The 15,689-nt window shown below is 39.2% G+C and overlaps 2 protein-coding genes and 1 long non-coding RNA gene across 6 annotated transcripts; 2 read left to right on the forward strand and 1 right to left on the reverse strand.

Annotated features, from left to right (window-relative positions):
* Positions 1 to 173: 173 nt before the first annotated feature.
* LOC139631577 (uncharacterized) lies at positions 174 to 4,318 on the reverse strand. Its single transcript, XR_011693412.1, has 3 exons — positions 4,181 to 4,318; positions 2,883 to 3,108; positions 174 to 1,539 (listed from the first exon to the last, which is right to left on the reverse strand). It is a non-coding gene; the product is annotated as an uncharacterized lncRNA (long non-coding RNA).
* A 16-nt stretch (positions 4,319 to 4,334) lies between these two features.
* blvrb (biliverdin reductase B) lies at positions 4,335 to 8,451 on the forward strand. Its single transcript, XM_071495849.1, has 5 exons — positions 4,335 to 4,524; positions 6,379 to 6,540; positions 7,309 to 7,398; positions 7,704 to 7,835; positions 8,187 to 8,451. The coding sequence occupies exons 1-5, from the start codon at positions 4,440 to 4,442 to the stop codon at positions 8,339 to 8,341; spliced, it is 624 nt and encodes a 207-aa protein (XP_071351950.1). The 5' UTR covers positions 4,335 to 4,439; the 3' UTR covers positions 8,342 to 8,451.
* Positions 8,452 to 9,996: 1,545 nt separating this feature from the next.
* On the forward strand, positions 9,997 to 15,341 carry sertad3 (SERTA domain containing 3). Of its 4 annotated transcripts, none has more exons than XM_071496096.1 (3): positions 9,997 to 10,155; positions 11,879 to 12,285; positions 12,397 to 15,341. In XM_071496096.1, the coding sequence occupies exons 2-3, from the start codon at positions 11,886 to 11,888 to the stop codon at positions 12,966 to 12,968; spliced, it is 972 nt and encodes a 323-aa protein (XP_071352197.1). In that variant the 5' UTR covers positions 9,997 to 10,155; positions 11,879 to 11,885; the 3' UTR covers positions 12,969 to 15,341. The 4 variants fall into 4 exon arrangements, with proteins under 4 accessions (XP_071352197.1, XP_071352195.1, XP_071352196.1 ...); XM_071496095.1 differs by lacking the exon at positions 9,997 to 10,155 and adding an exon at positions 10,169 to 11,033; XM_071496094.1 differs by having other exon boundaries at positions 11,879 to 15,341.
* The last annotated feature ends 348 nt before the right edge of the window (positions 15,342 to 15,689 follow it).

Here is a 15,689-nt window from a genome sequence, read left to right on the forward strand (position 1 = left end):
CAATTAGAAATAAAATATGATCAAAATGACATCAAACAAATATCCAAATCAGCAATTGAAAATGAAAAATCTGATGTACTCAAAAATTAATTCAAAGCAGGAATCAAATAAAACTGAGGAGGTGAGTGGGGATTAATTGGGTTTTGTGGCCAGTCACGTTCAGACAATTGCTCTTTAGCTTCTTGAAAACATTCTTATCTGAACTTTTTCATTCTTCACTTTCATTTTATGTTGATACACATTCACTTGATACAGAAAAGGGAGGTTTATTAAAAAGATTATACTAGTATTTGTATGATGTGGCTTCTATATCAAACTGTATCTCATGAGCTAACCTTGGGGAGGGGTCTCAGATGTGACCCTGACCAGACCTTTCAGGAGTCCTCTGTGGGAGCCAGTGGACTGACTGGCCTAATGTTACCATGCCATAGAGGGCTAAACTATGTTTTTTTATGTGTGCATTACAGCTAACAAGAGTCAAGTGGGAAACGGTGGACTGAATACAAATCAATTCAAATCAAATCAAAAATCAAATTAAAAAAATCCCATCTAGCTAATCAGAAATCAAATTAAAAATGAAAATGACGTCCAACAAAAATCCAAATCAATAATTTCAAATGTAAAATTTGAAATTCAATAATTAAATAAAATCAGAAATCAAATCAAATTGTGGTCTGTGCTCTGAGCAGGAAAACATCCAGTAAGAAACAATATTGTCACATGAACCACGGGAACACTTGTGACACTGACATTCAGGCCACAGACATGACTGAAGCACTAGTGTGACAGACTTGTGATGCTGTGTGATAAATGTAGCAGCTGTATTCATATGTGGGCTGAGCTCAACTAATATTTAACCGTTGTCATTATTTTTGTCTGTGGAGGAAAGTTTCCTGCTGAAGTGTTGGCTCGTTAAACTGTCTGTTGTTGATGAGAGGAGCTGCTGTGATTGGCTTCATCGAAGTGTCCTGTGGCTCCACCTGCTGCTGTCACATATGTTTGATCAATAATCAATGATAATGAATATCATTTGATTATTTGATTCTACCATTGTGTTTGGTGTAATTTTAGTAACAAATTATTCTTGAGTTAAGGATTGATGTCACAGGTGATGTCACCAGTCTTCAGCCATTGATAACCCGAACCAAGATTGTAAATAGCAGCTGTTTCTGCCTTCAGTTGCCATGAGTTGGTGAGACCCTTGGTTGACATACAGCAGTTGGTCGATGAGGTCCTCGGTCCAGACCCCCACCCTTGGTGGGTGTCTCAGCTGCGAGCACATGCTTCAAGCTTGTGGCTCACCGAGGCCCGGCCCTTGAGCGTCTGTGACGTGGCTCACTTTTCAGCGTTGTAGATCCCCCCAGTCTCAGACGTGATCCGGACCAGAGCCTTCGCGAGTCCTCTGTGGGAAATTGTGGCGGGCAGCTCGTTGAGAGCACTGGGACCTTTTTCCGGTGGCTTGAGGGCTGCTTTGGACTCCACCAAAGCAAGGGCTTGAGGCTCACGCACTGTGCTGAGGTCCCACTGACTCACGGCTGTCTGCGGGTCATCAGAGAGCAAAGCTCCTCAGAAGAACAGAGCACACTTTCTTACAAAGTCACACAAAACACAGGGAAACAACAAGCACAGGTCAATAACAGACCAGGACCTTAACAACCCCCTTCCCAAAATCAAACATTTTTGTGAGAGGAAAAGGATTATTATTAGTAATTTTTATTCATTTATTTATTTATTTTTGGCCAGTCCGTTCACACATTTGCTCTTTAGCTGAACTTGGACCACAACAGAGGAGGCAGCTTGATAATGGTGATAATGGTGACTCACTAACTGAGTGAGTGATGGTATTCCTACTACTATTTCCAATACACTGAACTTTGCCTCCATTACTGCAAATAAACTACTTTCATTACATGTGTCATTATTACTAAAGGAGATGGGGGAATAACTAAACATAAGACACACCGAGCAGAGAGAGCAGGAGAGAGGGAGGCAGAGGGAGAAGTCATCTGCAAATGATGCTTCTACTAACTATGACCAATTCTAAATCAAACAGAGGGAGTAAGACATAAACATAGACATAGACCTGTCTCTAATAAAAGTCTCTTAGTTCTTGAGTTGGAAGTAAATAAAGGAAACTATTGTCGATCCAGACAGAGGCTGTGCTCTGTGTGAGAGAAAAGAATAAATATAGTCTTTTTTTGGAGTGATTGTAGCTCACCTAGTAGAGTGTGTGTGATTTGGGTCTAGTCTTTGTTGTTTGCAGTCTGTGTTTGAGTCCAGTCTAAAGCACTCTGCTGCATGACATCCAATTTCTGTCCAATTTTCCTGTATCTCTCATTATGACTGTAATAAAGACAAAAGCCTACATAACTGACTAACTGAAATCACAGATCAATCCTTGTCTTTCATTTCTGTGTTTGGTGAGTTTGTGAGAGGACTCGACGATTGGTGGTCTAGCGACATACTAGGTTTTGACATAGTCTTCATCATCGTTTGTGACAATGACTTACGTAACATCTTGCATCATGCCTTTTTTTACATCTTGCTTTTTATATCAATTTTTCTTGTTGATGATAATAATTCCCTTTAATATTATTGGATAAGACACCTAAATCCACTTTCATGCGAAGTGCGCATTGTGTCTCTCATTCACTCATTTACACTCACTCACCGACAGCAGCGATCTTCCATGCAAAGCATTGGCCTAAACATTGGGAGCAATTTTGGGTTCAGTGTCTTGCCCAAACACACTTCAACATGTGGACAGGATGAGTCAGGAATCAAGCCAACCCTCGCTCTACTTTCTGAGCCGCAGTCATAGGTAACACACAGAGACAAAAAATGATTAATATTCTCTATTTCTATGGACAACTCAGACTCACCAGTAAACCTAACCTGTGAGTCTTTGGACACTTTTAGGCCCAAGGAGAACATGCAAGATCAGAACCTTCTTGCTGTTTTACACAACAGTGCTGATCACTGCTTCTTGAAAACTTTGTCACCTCCCTACAGAGGTACTACAAAGAGGACCTCGTTCTGGGCAGACCTGCCAGGACTCACAGCATCCCATCCAGCCTAGGTACGCTAGCCTAGGTATAAGTTGGGTTTCTGTGGAAAGAGGAGTCAGGGATTAAAAACAACAACCCTGCAGGTAATGTATGAAATGTATGAAATCACATGACATGATGTGGGAGACTTGCAAAGAAAATGACTATTTTAGCCTGTTATATAAAAGCATAGAAACAGTGTAAACTAGTAACATAATTCATTTAATCTTCAACAACCACTTTATTCTGTTTACTCTCTTTGATTTTTCACTAAACCAGCTGCCTATGCTGAGGTAAGTTAGGAACTATTATGAAAATAACATCACATATTTAATAGTTCAGAGGTTTTTTTCCCCCTCTTAGACACTCTGTTTATGTATTTTCTTTTCCTTGGAACGTGTAAATGCTTCATCAACCAAAGGTAAGTTCATGCTGAATAACCTCATACAATTTAAAACATTAGGTAGACTCTATTACTCGCAGGAAAAGTGACACAGTTTTTTTTTCTATCTAGGAATCTAGGATTAGTAATCTAACACATTCTGTCTGGTCACGCAGCAAATTTAAAACCTATTTCCACTGTTTTTGGGGGGCTTTTGGGAAGCACTGGGAACCAGATCCGCTGATAGTGATTCTAGGAGCAATAAGCTCATTATCTTCTGCCAATACATATGAAAAAATGGCTGTCTTGTTTGGAATAGTAATTGCGAAGAAATTAATTCTACCCACCAAAAGAAGAAATACAGATGCAATTCAACGTCAGGCTTTGGTTTGACCATCTGTCCCCATTCACTGCTCAAGAGCCCTCTGTCATAGTTCTGCCCCTGAATTGTCTCATATCCTTTCACATTTAGCCGTCATCATCCAGGCTGTGATAAATACTGGGCAGAAACCAACAGAAGTATAAGTCTATGATTTTAGCTAAGCCTGCACACTGCACTTAGATTAAGGTCTAAATTCAAGTACTTTTGAGAAGGCTGGCGCATTGGGGAATTTCGATGCCATATTTTAAATAAAACAAATGGCCACTTTTTCGGTAAGACCTGGTTTAAGCCACAATTCAAAGATAAACACGTTTTTTTTAATTGAGTGTTTTAACATTGTAGTATTGGTGTTTTTACTTAAGTACGAACCTGAGGACTTCTTCCACCAGCGGTAAACGACAAAGTGTAGTGACCGGCCGGCTGCAGCGGGGATGAACGAACAGCCGGGCTCCTTTAACTCTCCGTGCGGGAGGAGGAGCCTGAGCTGCGGAGAAGCCTCTCTTCCTGTCACCTTAACAATCGTTTCTTCACATGTCACAACCTATTCTGAGGTGACAGCACCCTCTGTTTCGGACACAGATTAGTCGACAAGTTGTTGCTGTGCCGTGGACCTCGCTTACTACAAACCATGTCAGAGTCCATCAAAAACGTCGCGATATTTGGAGCCACGGGAATGACCGGGCTGGCGACCCTACCGCAAGCGGTGTCTGCAGGTGAGGAGTGAGAGTGGAGTAGAACAGAGTAGGTGAGAGTAGATCAGATAATGTATCGGTGCATTCTGCCGGTCAAACTGTGCACTTTTAACTCCTTAATATCAGAATAATTATACTTTGTTGTGTTCAGTTGCAGTACAGAGAAAATAAGTGGTGTCTATTCTGGTCAAAGTTTTCACCCTCCACTTTGTTAACTGTCCTGAGGGGTCAGTAAGGGGGATAAACTTGTGAAGGTCTAATGATCAAGCCAACTCAAGCTATGTTTGCTGTAATGGTTAATAATAACCTTATATCGGATGATCAACAGTGTCAAGTTGAGGACATCTACTTCTGCTGCTCTGGATTTGTCTGGGCAATAAAGATTAAGATAAAAAGAAGAAAGAAAAACTTTATTTATGCCTATAGGGAAATTCAAATTGTCCAGTAGCTTATTCATGTATTTAGTTAAGATTTGAGGCTGTCATTATCCAGTGTCTTAAATAATAATAATATAATAGATCAATAGAATATGAATAAAGTGATGTAATTGTGCTTATTGTAAAATTTTTCAGATTTCTGAGTTTAGTCACAACATTTATCATCATAACATTACTATTTTTTATTTTATTTTTCAAAATTTCACTGTGTGTAAATGTCTTTCGACACCATCAGTAATCATCACAATCAATGATATATCACAGTATGACCATAGGTCAAAACTATGGTGAAATTTGATTTCAGTCCTACTTTAATTACTTTTGAATATTATAACAAAAAAAGTTGTAGTGGTTTCCTATTGTAAACTTAAAAGTTGTACTGATGGATGTATTCTTTATTTACAAGTTAATACTGGAATGTGGCTTAAACTGCAAGCTCCTTTCTGCAATTTGCTGTAATTTTTGCTCGAATTCCTCAAAGACATTCAAAAACATAAACTATCAACCCACACACTGACACAAATCACATAACACAAACACATACACAATCACATACATCATGTCATATGATTAATTTGATTCAGCAGCATTTTCATTTCCTTTCCTCCTTCTCACCGCAGGGTAAAAAAATGTTGAGTCATGTTAGACGTTGCAGATCAGCATTGTGCTGAGTCACAGTGGGCTGTGACACAAAGCTGATAGTAGAAGATATTCATTATCTTGCCTGAACAGGAGGGGTGGAATCACTCTAATGTTGGTGGTGAGGTTATAGCAGAGCTTCTGGAAAAGTTCTATGTCCAGTTTGAAGAAGTTGAAGAAAATTATGTCATGCTGTTGAATTCTACTGTCAACCTCACCATGTTTGCTTGTCTGTAACCAGCCAGGTGACAGTGACAATAAGGGGTTGCCAGGTTATCTGGTGAAACAGTCAGACTAATCCCTGCTGTTGGTGGATAAAGGGGATTCTCATTCTGACTGCACTATTGACACATTTAACATAATTGCTTACAGTCCTCATACAGTTAACATACAGAGGAGTCTTAAGTTTAAAAGCTTTTTCATAGTATTGAATAGAAACAACATGGAAAGGGACATAAAACCAAAAAATCATGATGTGAAAGCAGTTGCTAATTTTTAGAGATAAATTGAAACTCTTTGCCTAGAAGGCATTCTTGAAAATTAAAAGCTTTCTGTCCACTTCTTCTTTTGCTTTGCCCTGATGGAAAACTTTGTGATATTGTGCAAGATCAGAAGGACAAGTCTTGCCGAGTCATGAAATATGACCATGGTCTTAATGGTACATTTAAAGGGCCTGAGGCTGCATAATAATTACATTTGTAAGACTTTGTCAAGGTACAATATCAAATCTGTAAATATGATGGTAATGATGGTGTGAGTGCGTGTTGCTCCCGCTTCATTTCCACATGTCCTCCTCCAGGATACAATGTGACGGTGCTGGTGCGGGACCCTGCCAGGCTGCCTCCTGACCACAAGGCGTCCAGAGTGGTGGTGGGAGATGTGCTGAATAAAGAGGATGTGAGGAAGACCATGGAGGGCCAGGATGCTGTTATCATCATCCTGGGCACCAGGAACGACCTCAGTAAGGCTCCACAGTTCAAAGAAAGACACACAACCGAGAATATTTTATAAAAGAAGAAAACATAGTTCAAGTCTCCTCTAGGCTAATAAGCACTCACATTTTTTATATTTGTCATTAAAGGTATTGTATTAATCAAATTTATAACTTAGTTTGTAGTTTCTAAATGTGTTATTGCACATACTTTGGATTTATCTATTTGCTGTCCTAAGGTTGCAGCATTTTCCATACTGTTGTTGCTTTGGGCTCCTCTCATGTTTACACTGACTGGTCAATGTATGACTGTTAAAGTTCACCTTTCCTTATGTAACTGACCACGTTTACCTTACACAAGGAGAATTGTAGTTTTTTTATGGTGTCATAATGTTAAATATTCACTAGAGGGCGCCACAAGACCTGCACAACATAAAACCTTGTGTAACATGATTGTTTCAGCTTGACACAGTATGAAACACACTGTATATAAAGAGGTGGAACATTTCCATGATTCAATAAATGACAAATAGATTAATTGTACATAAATTAACTTACACTCAAAGTAACATGCAGACAACATAGATACAAGATTAAGTTAAAAAAAGATTAAAATATCACATATTTTATTCATCAAAAGTAGAACAATTATTAATTCACTTATTTAGATAATTATATAATTATATAGTTTTATACTATATAAGTATAGTTATACTTAAGTAGAGTTTTGGAATATTTAGGTAATTTCCACCTCAGTACAATCCCCCATGTATTTTTTTTTTCATTTGTGCCCGTCAGGCCCGACCACCATGATGTCTGAAGGCACCAAGAACATCGTGGAGACCATGAAGGCTCGCGGGATCCGCAAGGTGATCGGCTGCATGTCAGGTATGACTCACTTAGAGAAATGATAACAGAGTAGATGAAGTGGAAATAGGAAATGAATATAGGTTTAATTTATGTGACAGACATCTGTGCAATGCAGACAACTGGAAGTAAACCCCTCTACTTTTCTCTTTTTCTTCTTTCCTCTCTGTCTTCTCTTCATCTCATCACTGTCCTCTTCTCCCACTTCCTTTCATTCTGTCCACTGCCTTAATTGCATCCTTCTCTCCTTCTCCTCTTCTCCTCCATGTATATGTGATTTTTTTTCCTCTCAACTCTTTTCTTCATCTTTTCCTCCTCCCTTCCAGCCTTCCTGCTGTGGGATCGCTCCAAAGTCCCGCCCCGTCTGGTTCCTGTCACAGAGGACCATGACAGGATGTACACAGTGCTGAAAACGTCAGGGCTGGATTACGTGGCTGTCATGCCTCCTCACATTGGTGGTCAGTAGGAAGTAGAAACTAAGAACTTGTGCACAGATGTACACAGAGTTTTGTCATTAAATCCATGTTTTAATTATAATAACCATTTGACACTGCTTAAAACTTTTACATAGTCAAAACAAAACAAAACAGGAAAGAGATTTAGTCTCAGTAATGAATAACTGTAGTCTAGTAAAATTTCAGGGGTGTGTGACCTTGGTCAAGACAATAAAACTGAAGTTTCTGTTGTTGCTTTACTTTGAAATTTGTCTCTCTGTTGCGCCTTTGACTGTTTTTTCTATTATTTGCAGTAATGGAGGGCAGTAATATGTTATGTCATATTGTATTTAATTTTTTTGTTTCTCTCTCCAGGCGACCTTCCTCTGACAGAGAGTTACATGGCGACAGAAAACATGCTTAAAGGAAGAGCCATCTCTAAACATGACCTGGGACATTTCTTCGTCAAGTGTCTGTCCACCTCAGAGTGGGACGGCAAGACTGTCGGAGTGTGGGGAGATTACAAATAATCCTGAATCAACCACTGCTGACGCCCTCCACATGATTGCCTTTCTTTATTTTACCCAAGAACACTCTGAGGAGAAAATATTTGTGTATGCTGAGAGACAAATGAAGCAAAGACGTTTGTTGATTTAAAAAAAAAAAAATGTATTGCTGTTTTTATTTTCATGATCGTGATTGAATAGCTTTTGCTTTGTGTTGTTATATTTTTATACTAATTTTAATGTAATTATCAGTGGTATTTTAAGAGATATTTTAAAACAAGTGCCAAACGGCACAGCTGCTTTAGCTATAGCTGTCTAAATTTCTTAACATCATGTCTGTCTTCTCACATGAACAGGCTTTACATATTGAATGTATTGTTTCCCATTGTTGAACATTAAGTCATGTGATACCCGCTACTGCTGTTTTGATCTACAACAGGTCTCTTTTTATGGCTTTTGAAAATAAAAGACTTTATTGTACAGAAGTTTGTGGTGAAAGAGTGTCACGAGAATGAGAAAGTGTCATGTGAATGTGCATATACCTGCAGGCTATTTGTTGTAGGAGTCACAACAACTATGACTTATATAACAGCTACTTTCTATAATAACAGTAATTTACCTTAGTTTTTACAAACCAAAAACAGAAAATGACCGATGGAGAGCATCAGGAGGGAAAAGGAGATCTTTACAACTTGAACAGTTACCTCGGTATATTTGATCACTGTGAAAAAGAGCCAGAGTGGCATCCTGACAGGAAGCATTTCAGTTTGAAGCACCTTACAAATCTCTGCAACTGAGCGATGTCTGCAAAATGGTCACCACGTTTTCTTTATCCGATTTTTTTTCAAATTGAGCAATAACGGTAAATCTATAGGGCACTCCATGTGTGTCACCTTTATGTAAATACGCACACAAATCAGTTATAGTCAAGCAAGTAACGTTACAGAATAGGTTTTGAGGGAAAATGAAGGAGGATGGGTCATCTCTATCCCTACATGTAGATAGCAGTGCCAGTAATTGTGTGTTTGTGCTCCCATTCGATGTTTTCGTTGGGGTTTGGTATAAAACTACGTGTGGAACCAATTGTCCGACCTGCTGTGTCCCATCCAGTCCACCTCGTCAGCAAGTCCCTCTCAAAGTCAGATGAGTGGCATGCGTAGCTGTTGCGCAAGTCCCTCTAACAAAAATGTGTCAAGCGAGCCAAGGAGCGCCATCTTAACACCAGAAAAGCCTTCAAAAATAAAAGCTGAACGCTTTAACACGGCGGCCCTGAGAGCTCAAAGCACCGCAACTTAAGAAAACACATGCAAATAGACCCACCATTTGGTTGTGTTGTGAGGATTTGCAGCGCGTTTGTGTACTTGGTTGTGTTGTAAGTATTTGCAGCGTGTTGTCAAATTGACAAAGATCATTTCTGAATTTGTTTGTTTTGTCTATTTGCATGTTTTCATAAGTTGCAGCGCATTGAGCTCTCAGGGCCATCGTCTTTTTACCCCTGTATGCTTTTGTTACCATTAATGTTATTGCTCAGTACATCACTGAAATAACAGAAGTGAGTGTATATCTACACACAATTCGCCTTTCTGGATCTTTATTTTGAAAGAGACAACCAGAAGTTGCTTAATGCTATGGTAACTTGGTGTTTTCGCTGTCCAATGCTCAGGCTGGGGAGGAGCCAAAGCTGTTTTTTCAAAGTTGAAAAAACTGGTTCGTCTTGTGGCGAGAGGTCGGGTGGTGGAATTTAAATCGAAACAGAAAAGATTGGGCATGTTGGTGTGTCACGACAGCAGAAATTGAGTCTGCTGACCGTTTTCCTCTCTGGCGACTGCAGCTCTCAGGTAAATGCCTGAAATAAGACTGATTTGAACTGCTGCACCCTTTATTAGAGTTAAAATTACTCCTCCTGTAGACGTGTACATTTGTAGGATGCAGACGTTTCTGCTCTGCCGGTATCGTACTGTAATGTGTAATTTCAAAATCTCTCGGACTGTTTGAATTTATCGATCACGTATAGCTCTCCTCTAACAATTTCATTTTTTGTCACAATAAATTTAACTTAAACGTTACGTTTAACCTTTTAAAGTTATTGTGACATGTTGACTGAAATCCCCACTTGGTAACGTTTGTGTTAGTATTTTACACACACATTGTCGTACAAACTACTGCTCAAGGGCAATATGCGGATGGGGATGCCCCTTCTGTCGTTGATGTAATCATTTAGGAATTAGTGCAATGTAAATAATAATAAGCTTGATAATCCGGTTTGAATGATAATTGAAGTGAATTAACAGGTGTGCATATTTATGAGTTGTAGTATTATCATTGTGTTTGCAGTATTGGTAGTCTTATTACGTGTATTTGATGCGGTTTTGTAGTTTGAAATTAGTCTCTTTGAATGTAACGTAAATAAAACTACATTACCCATAATGCCCCTCGTTACATACAGCCCCTAATTGCAAACCTATTGGCCTGAAACTCAAATCACGGGCGGGAGAAGAGCGAGTCAGTCGGCTAGCGAAACTTAGCTGTAACATTTACAGTTTTAAAGTGAAATAATCGTTTTAAATAGCTTTTTAGTCGCCGACCAACTTCCGAATGAGTTGAGCAAAACGTGTCACATTAAATTAGTTTTTTGAGTCGAGGAGGAAGCCGGATAACAAAACATTAACGAGCGACCAACAGAGACGGTGTCGAGAGACGGGAAGTGATTCAACAGGTCTGTTTGTTTAAAGATACGTTACTTTTAAACTGTTTAAAAGTTAACCTGTCGTCGCTTTAACAACGTTACTCGTGTTCATGTCGTTTATCAAGATAATTTAAGTACGTTTTAGTTAAGTTACGTTTTTACTTAATGGCCTCGTTGGAGAAGGTTTCTTTTTCCCTCCTACACGATGAAGCTAACGTTACAACCCCCAACGCACATTTACTCACTGGATGAGTAGGGTCACAGAAACACTGATGAAAGATAACATTATCACCATCAGGTAACACGATTAATTTAATATTCGTGTCATCAGTAGTGGGGTTAATCTAAAATCCATTAGTTTTGCCAAATCTTAATCAATAAAAACACTGAAGATGAACTTTTGTTCTAATGAACTATCTGCACCATCTTATTTATTAAAAACAGTCATTGTTAATATTTTATTTCCAAGTATTTGCACTTTTAAATTTAACTGCCTTTATTATATCAGTCTTTGGTTCCAACTTTCAATTGTTTATATTAATGATTAGAAGCAACATTAGAACCATGACAGATCTTTACCTAAAGTAATGTTTTAGGATTGGAATAACAGTAAAAGAAAAGAAAACGGTTTAAAAACAGAGAAAAGCTGAGTGACTACTGGTTTTAGCACTTTTAAAAAAAATCAAATGCAGGTGTAGTTTGTTACATCAGTGTTTTGATATTATTCAATGCTTTTTTGATGGTATAAGAGCATTTGAATTTCAGAAATCCCACATTTGTTTGCTAAGGGTAAAACTATCCATCTACAAAATGATTACTAGATTATTTCTAGCTGTAATTCAGGTCAGTTTAATTGTTTATGCTTTCCTTTGCAGTTTAAAGATGATCATGAAGGGGCAGAAGCGTAAATTCCCACCAGAGGATGTGGAGGTTTCCGACAGGAGCAGCCCGACCTGGGAGAGCCAACGACAGTTTGTGTTCTCAGTTTCCCTGAGCAAGTATCAGCGTGGCCAGGAGCTACCTGAACCCAGCCTGCGGAGGTCCGTTCTGATAGCCAACACACTGCGGCAGATCAGCCTAGAGGCTTGCAGGTCAGCCCCTGTAGACAGGGAAGTTTCACCTTGCAGCTCCTCACCTGCAATCCAGGCAATAGAGCAGGAGAATATTTTCACCGGAGTTTCTGCAGCAAAACATCACTCTGCAGTAGCAGTTAATAACAGCCAACCAGTACTTGCCAGCTGCCCTCTGGTTTCCTCAAATTACATGTCAAGTTGTGTTACAAGTAGGTGTCCTGCAAGCTGCCACATGAATACATCAGATGTCCCTCTGTCCGTAGGAGATGAAGATGAGGACTGGGGCTCAATGTCCACTGATCCTGATTTCTCCCTTTCAGCTGCCATTTCCTCCATTCTCACTGCACTGGACACTACCATTGACGGCAGCCCTCAGGCAGCCCAGCGGACACCTCTCCGGTCCCTCGAGAACCTGTCGAGGCCTGAGGGAAGTGTGGCATGGGTAAAACAGGAGGTCAGAGGTTATGGGGCCAGCTGGGAGCAGCAGGAGGAGTGCAGGGTACGTGAGAGCAACATGGAGGGGATGAGGTCCAGCTACCTCAGTGATCTCACTGTGGAGGATCTGTTCCAGGACATAGACACGTCCCTGCTGGAGAGGGACATGGGAGTGCTTGGGCTTAGAGGCAGTGGAGGTGGATATCCAGCTGGGGACGATCTCCTCCGCTACCTGCCACCTTTCTCTCCCTCCTCTTCCTCCTCACACCCCTTCTCCCTCTCTCTCAACCAGAATCTGAAGTGCCTGCCTTCATTCACCTCATTCAGCCCATTGTCTTCCTCATCATCCTCTTTACCTTCTCTCTCTTTGCCACCATCCTCTCCCTTCTCTGGTCATAATCATGTGAGAGAAGGACTTGAGTTGGAGCATCTGATGGAGATCCTAGTGGAGTCCTGATAACTTCATCCATATCATACTTTGAGAAATCCACTTCAGTACGAAGTAACCCAAACATGATTCACTTACTAACTTAGTGGACAAAAACTAAATTGTTAAGGCAAAGACCTGGACTGTCAAACATGTCGAATATTCACTTTGTTGTTATTATATATTGCTCAAGAAATTGTGTATTATGGGCTTTAGAAAGTAGTAAGAATGTTCTAGAAATGTAGAAATGGTAGAAGTTGAAGACAGAAAACGCTCCACAAGTGGGCTACTAAGAGAAGTAGCTGTGATGCATTAGGCAGCTCTTATTGTAACATAAAACACAAAAATGTAACATGAAGAATTTGTGTTTCTGGCAGAAAATGAAGGTAAGCTAAAGCTGTGGTTTTTTGTTTTGTTTTGATAAGCAGTGAGTCAGTGCATAATGAACTGCTGAAAAGCCTGTTATTACAGTTTTCAGTGTGACTCAGCTAATTGGAACTAAAGAAGGGTGGTGTCTGACTGGAGAACAGGGTTGATTTCAGCAAATGAGAGGTTGCCAAGTGTGGAAAGACAACTGCTTCAGAAGTGTTGCCCTAAAATTTGTCAAATGCATCACAGCTTCACCTGATCCTACGTTCACATTGAACATCCTGAGTTATCTAGAGTAAGGAAAAAAAGCAGTAACCAGTCACGTACTGGTGTTAATTCATGCAGTGAATTGAGCGTTGGGTGACACATGGGACAAATCCCTTATTACACAAGTGTAAAATGTTAATGAGGGAGTTCTGAAAGAATGTGATTTGGCTGGTTTTGGAAGTTGGAGTGGTTGAAACACTAATATTATAAGTCCAGTCTTCTGTGAAGAAATCCTTTAACCTCATATTTATCAATTAGTTATTACAGGGGCATGATATAAGAGATCAGGACAGGATTTTAAAACAGTATGTGCAGCCAGTAAAATGTGTTTTAAGTCACTGAAAACTTTTACATATTTATGATATCAAGTGGTGCAGCCAGAAGAAACCCACAAGAACCAGTATTTTGTTCACTTATGAAAAAATGAAGTTTCAAGTGTGTGTGTTTCTTGAAGGTTATCTTCAACTAGGTTGTGCCCCTCAGTCCATCACCAGTTATATTTCAGGAACCAGTAGTTGGAGGTACAATATGATTACATTTCATTTATGTTCCTTATGAGAAGTAAAGAAAGTTACTCCTCTTTTCAGTTCTGTTTAACCAACTGACTGCTGTGTCCCATCTTAAGGCTGAAAAGAGTGAAACTAGAATTTGTTTCCTCTGAGATATTTCCTCTCAGAGACGGCCTGAGTGCAGCTCAGGAAACACAGCAACACGTGGTTGCTCTGTAATGGCAGTATTCAATGTCTTTTAATAGATGCCTCTATTAAGAGCATTTACAGTACTGTGAATGTGCACAAAACATCCTCATGAGTTTCAATGTGACAGTACAGAGTCACCGCCAGTAGGTGTCACATTATTTAAAGTCACAACCACTACGCAACAGTTTTCTGTTGTACAGATGTAGAATTATTGATCAGTCCCACTGGGTGTTTATCATAATGTTACAGTCTCAGCCACATTGGTTGATGGAGTCTGGATGGTGCTGACTTCCACCCTGTGAACAGTTGTTAACTCATCAGTAGGTCAGTTTCTGTTTGTTTTAGTGGAGTTCACATGTTTTGTCTGGTTTACATCTGAATTATTGCACTTTTGTTAATAATATGCATTTTAAGTCTCAGTCATGTGAGCATGTGGTTTATGTTTTACTCTGTATTTATTAAGCAGTAACATTACAGGTAAGATCTGGCCAAATTATTCCTTGCAAACACATCCCACAAGTGGGATCCTATTAAATGTTCTGTTAATGAATATTGTTTAAAGGGTTAAAAAAAAAAAATAATGAAAGGTTATGTAATGTTTTAACTGTAACTTAGCCAGTTCTTGATGTTGATCTATCATTTAAACCAACACCGCTAAAATGCACGACAGGAGAATTGCTGAGATAAATTGTTTGAGGAAGCACATGATATCTGTTTGTTGGGTTTTTGTATGTTTCTATCCTGTTTACGGATCAGAGTTGCTCTCTATGCAAAGGTCCTTTGTGAACAGCGGATGCAGTCTCAAACTATTTATAAATGGCATATTTTGTTAACAAGATGAGTAATTTAATGTCATACCATATTAGACAATTCACTAATGGTATATTAATATACTGTCATGGCAGTTATTTTATTTACTTTTATTTTCTCTACAAATATGTTAATGGTTTTATTTTGAAATCGAGGGCAGAATGCTCAGATACTATGTATTTAGACTTTTTTTAAAGAAATATTTGTTTACCTGTACTGATGTTTTTAATAAAATGTGAAAATAAAACTATGTGCTTTATCTTCATAGTTAAAAATGGTTGCGTTTTCAGCAGAAAAGCATCACATGGCACTGAATGTAGTTTGTTAAAGAAAGCTATGGTAATGTATCAAGTAGATGTCCATGTGTTTTTTTTGATTATAAAGCAGGTCTAGGTTCTATATTAATACTGTGAAAGTATCAAAGCCTCAGTCCACAGAGAAATGCACACAGCCTGTATTCAGAAACTGAGCCTTAAAATCAGGACTTCTGTAACTTTGTGATGTCACAACAAAGCAGTCACTGATCTCAACCATGCCCCAAGCCCAGCCCACCTGGACCCACCATCCAAGCTTGTAAGAACTTCTCTGAGTGTCTTCTGATTGGCTA

This window comes from Trachinotus anak, unplaced genomic scaffold (genome assembly GCF_046630095.1).
Source record: "Trachinotus anak isolate AG129_WGS33_773 ecotype Australia unplaced genomic scaffold, CSIRO_AGI_Tana_v1 ptg000014l, whole genome shotgun sequence".
Lineage (NCBI taxonomy): Eukaryota > Metazoa > Chordata > Actinopteri > Carangiformes > Carangidae > Trachinotus > Trachinotus anak.

What these genes read in the sequence shown, in the direction of transcription:
- sertad3 (XM_071496094.1), top strand. Translation starts at nt 11,886, where the DNA reads ATGATCATGAAGGGGCAGAAGCGTAAATTCCCACCAGAGGATGTGGAG.
- blvrb (XM_071495849.1), top strand. Translation starts at nt 4,440, where the DNA reads ATGTCAGAGTCCATCAAAAACGTCGCGATATTTGGAGCCACGGGAATG. An exon ending in ACCGCAAGCGGTGTCTGCAG is followed by an intron (nt 4,525 to 6,378) that starts GTGAGGAGTGAG and finishes GTCCTCCTCCAG; the next exon opens with GATACAATGTGACGGTGCTG. An exon ending in GGTGATCGGCTGCATGTCAG is followed by an intron (nt 7,399 to 7,703) that starts GTATGACTCACT and finishes CCTCCCTTCCAG; the next exon opens with CCTTCCTGCTGTGGGATCGC.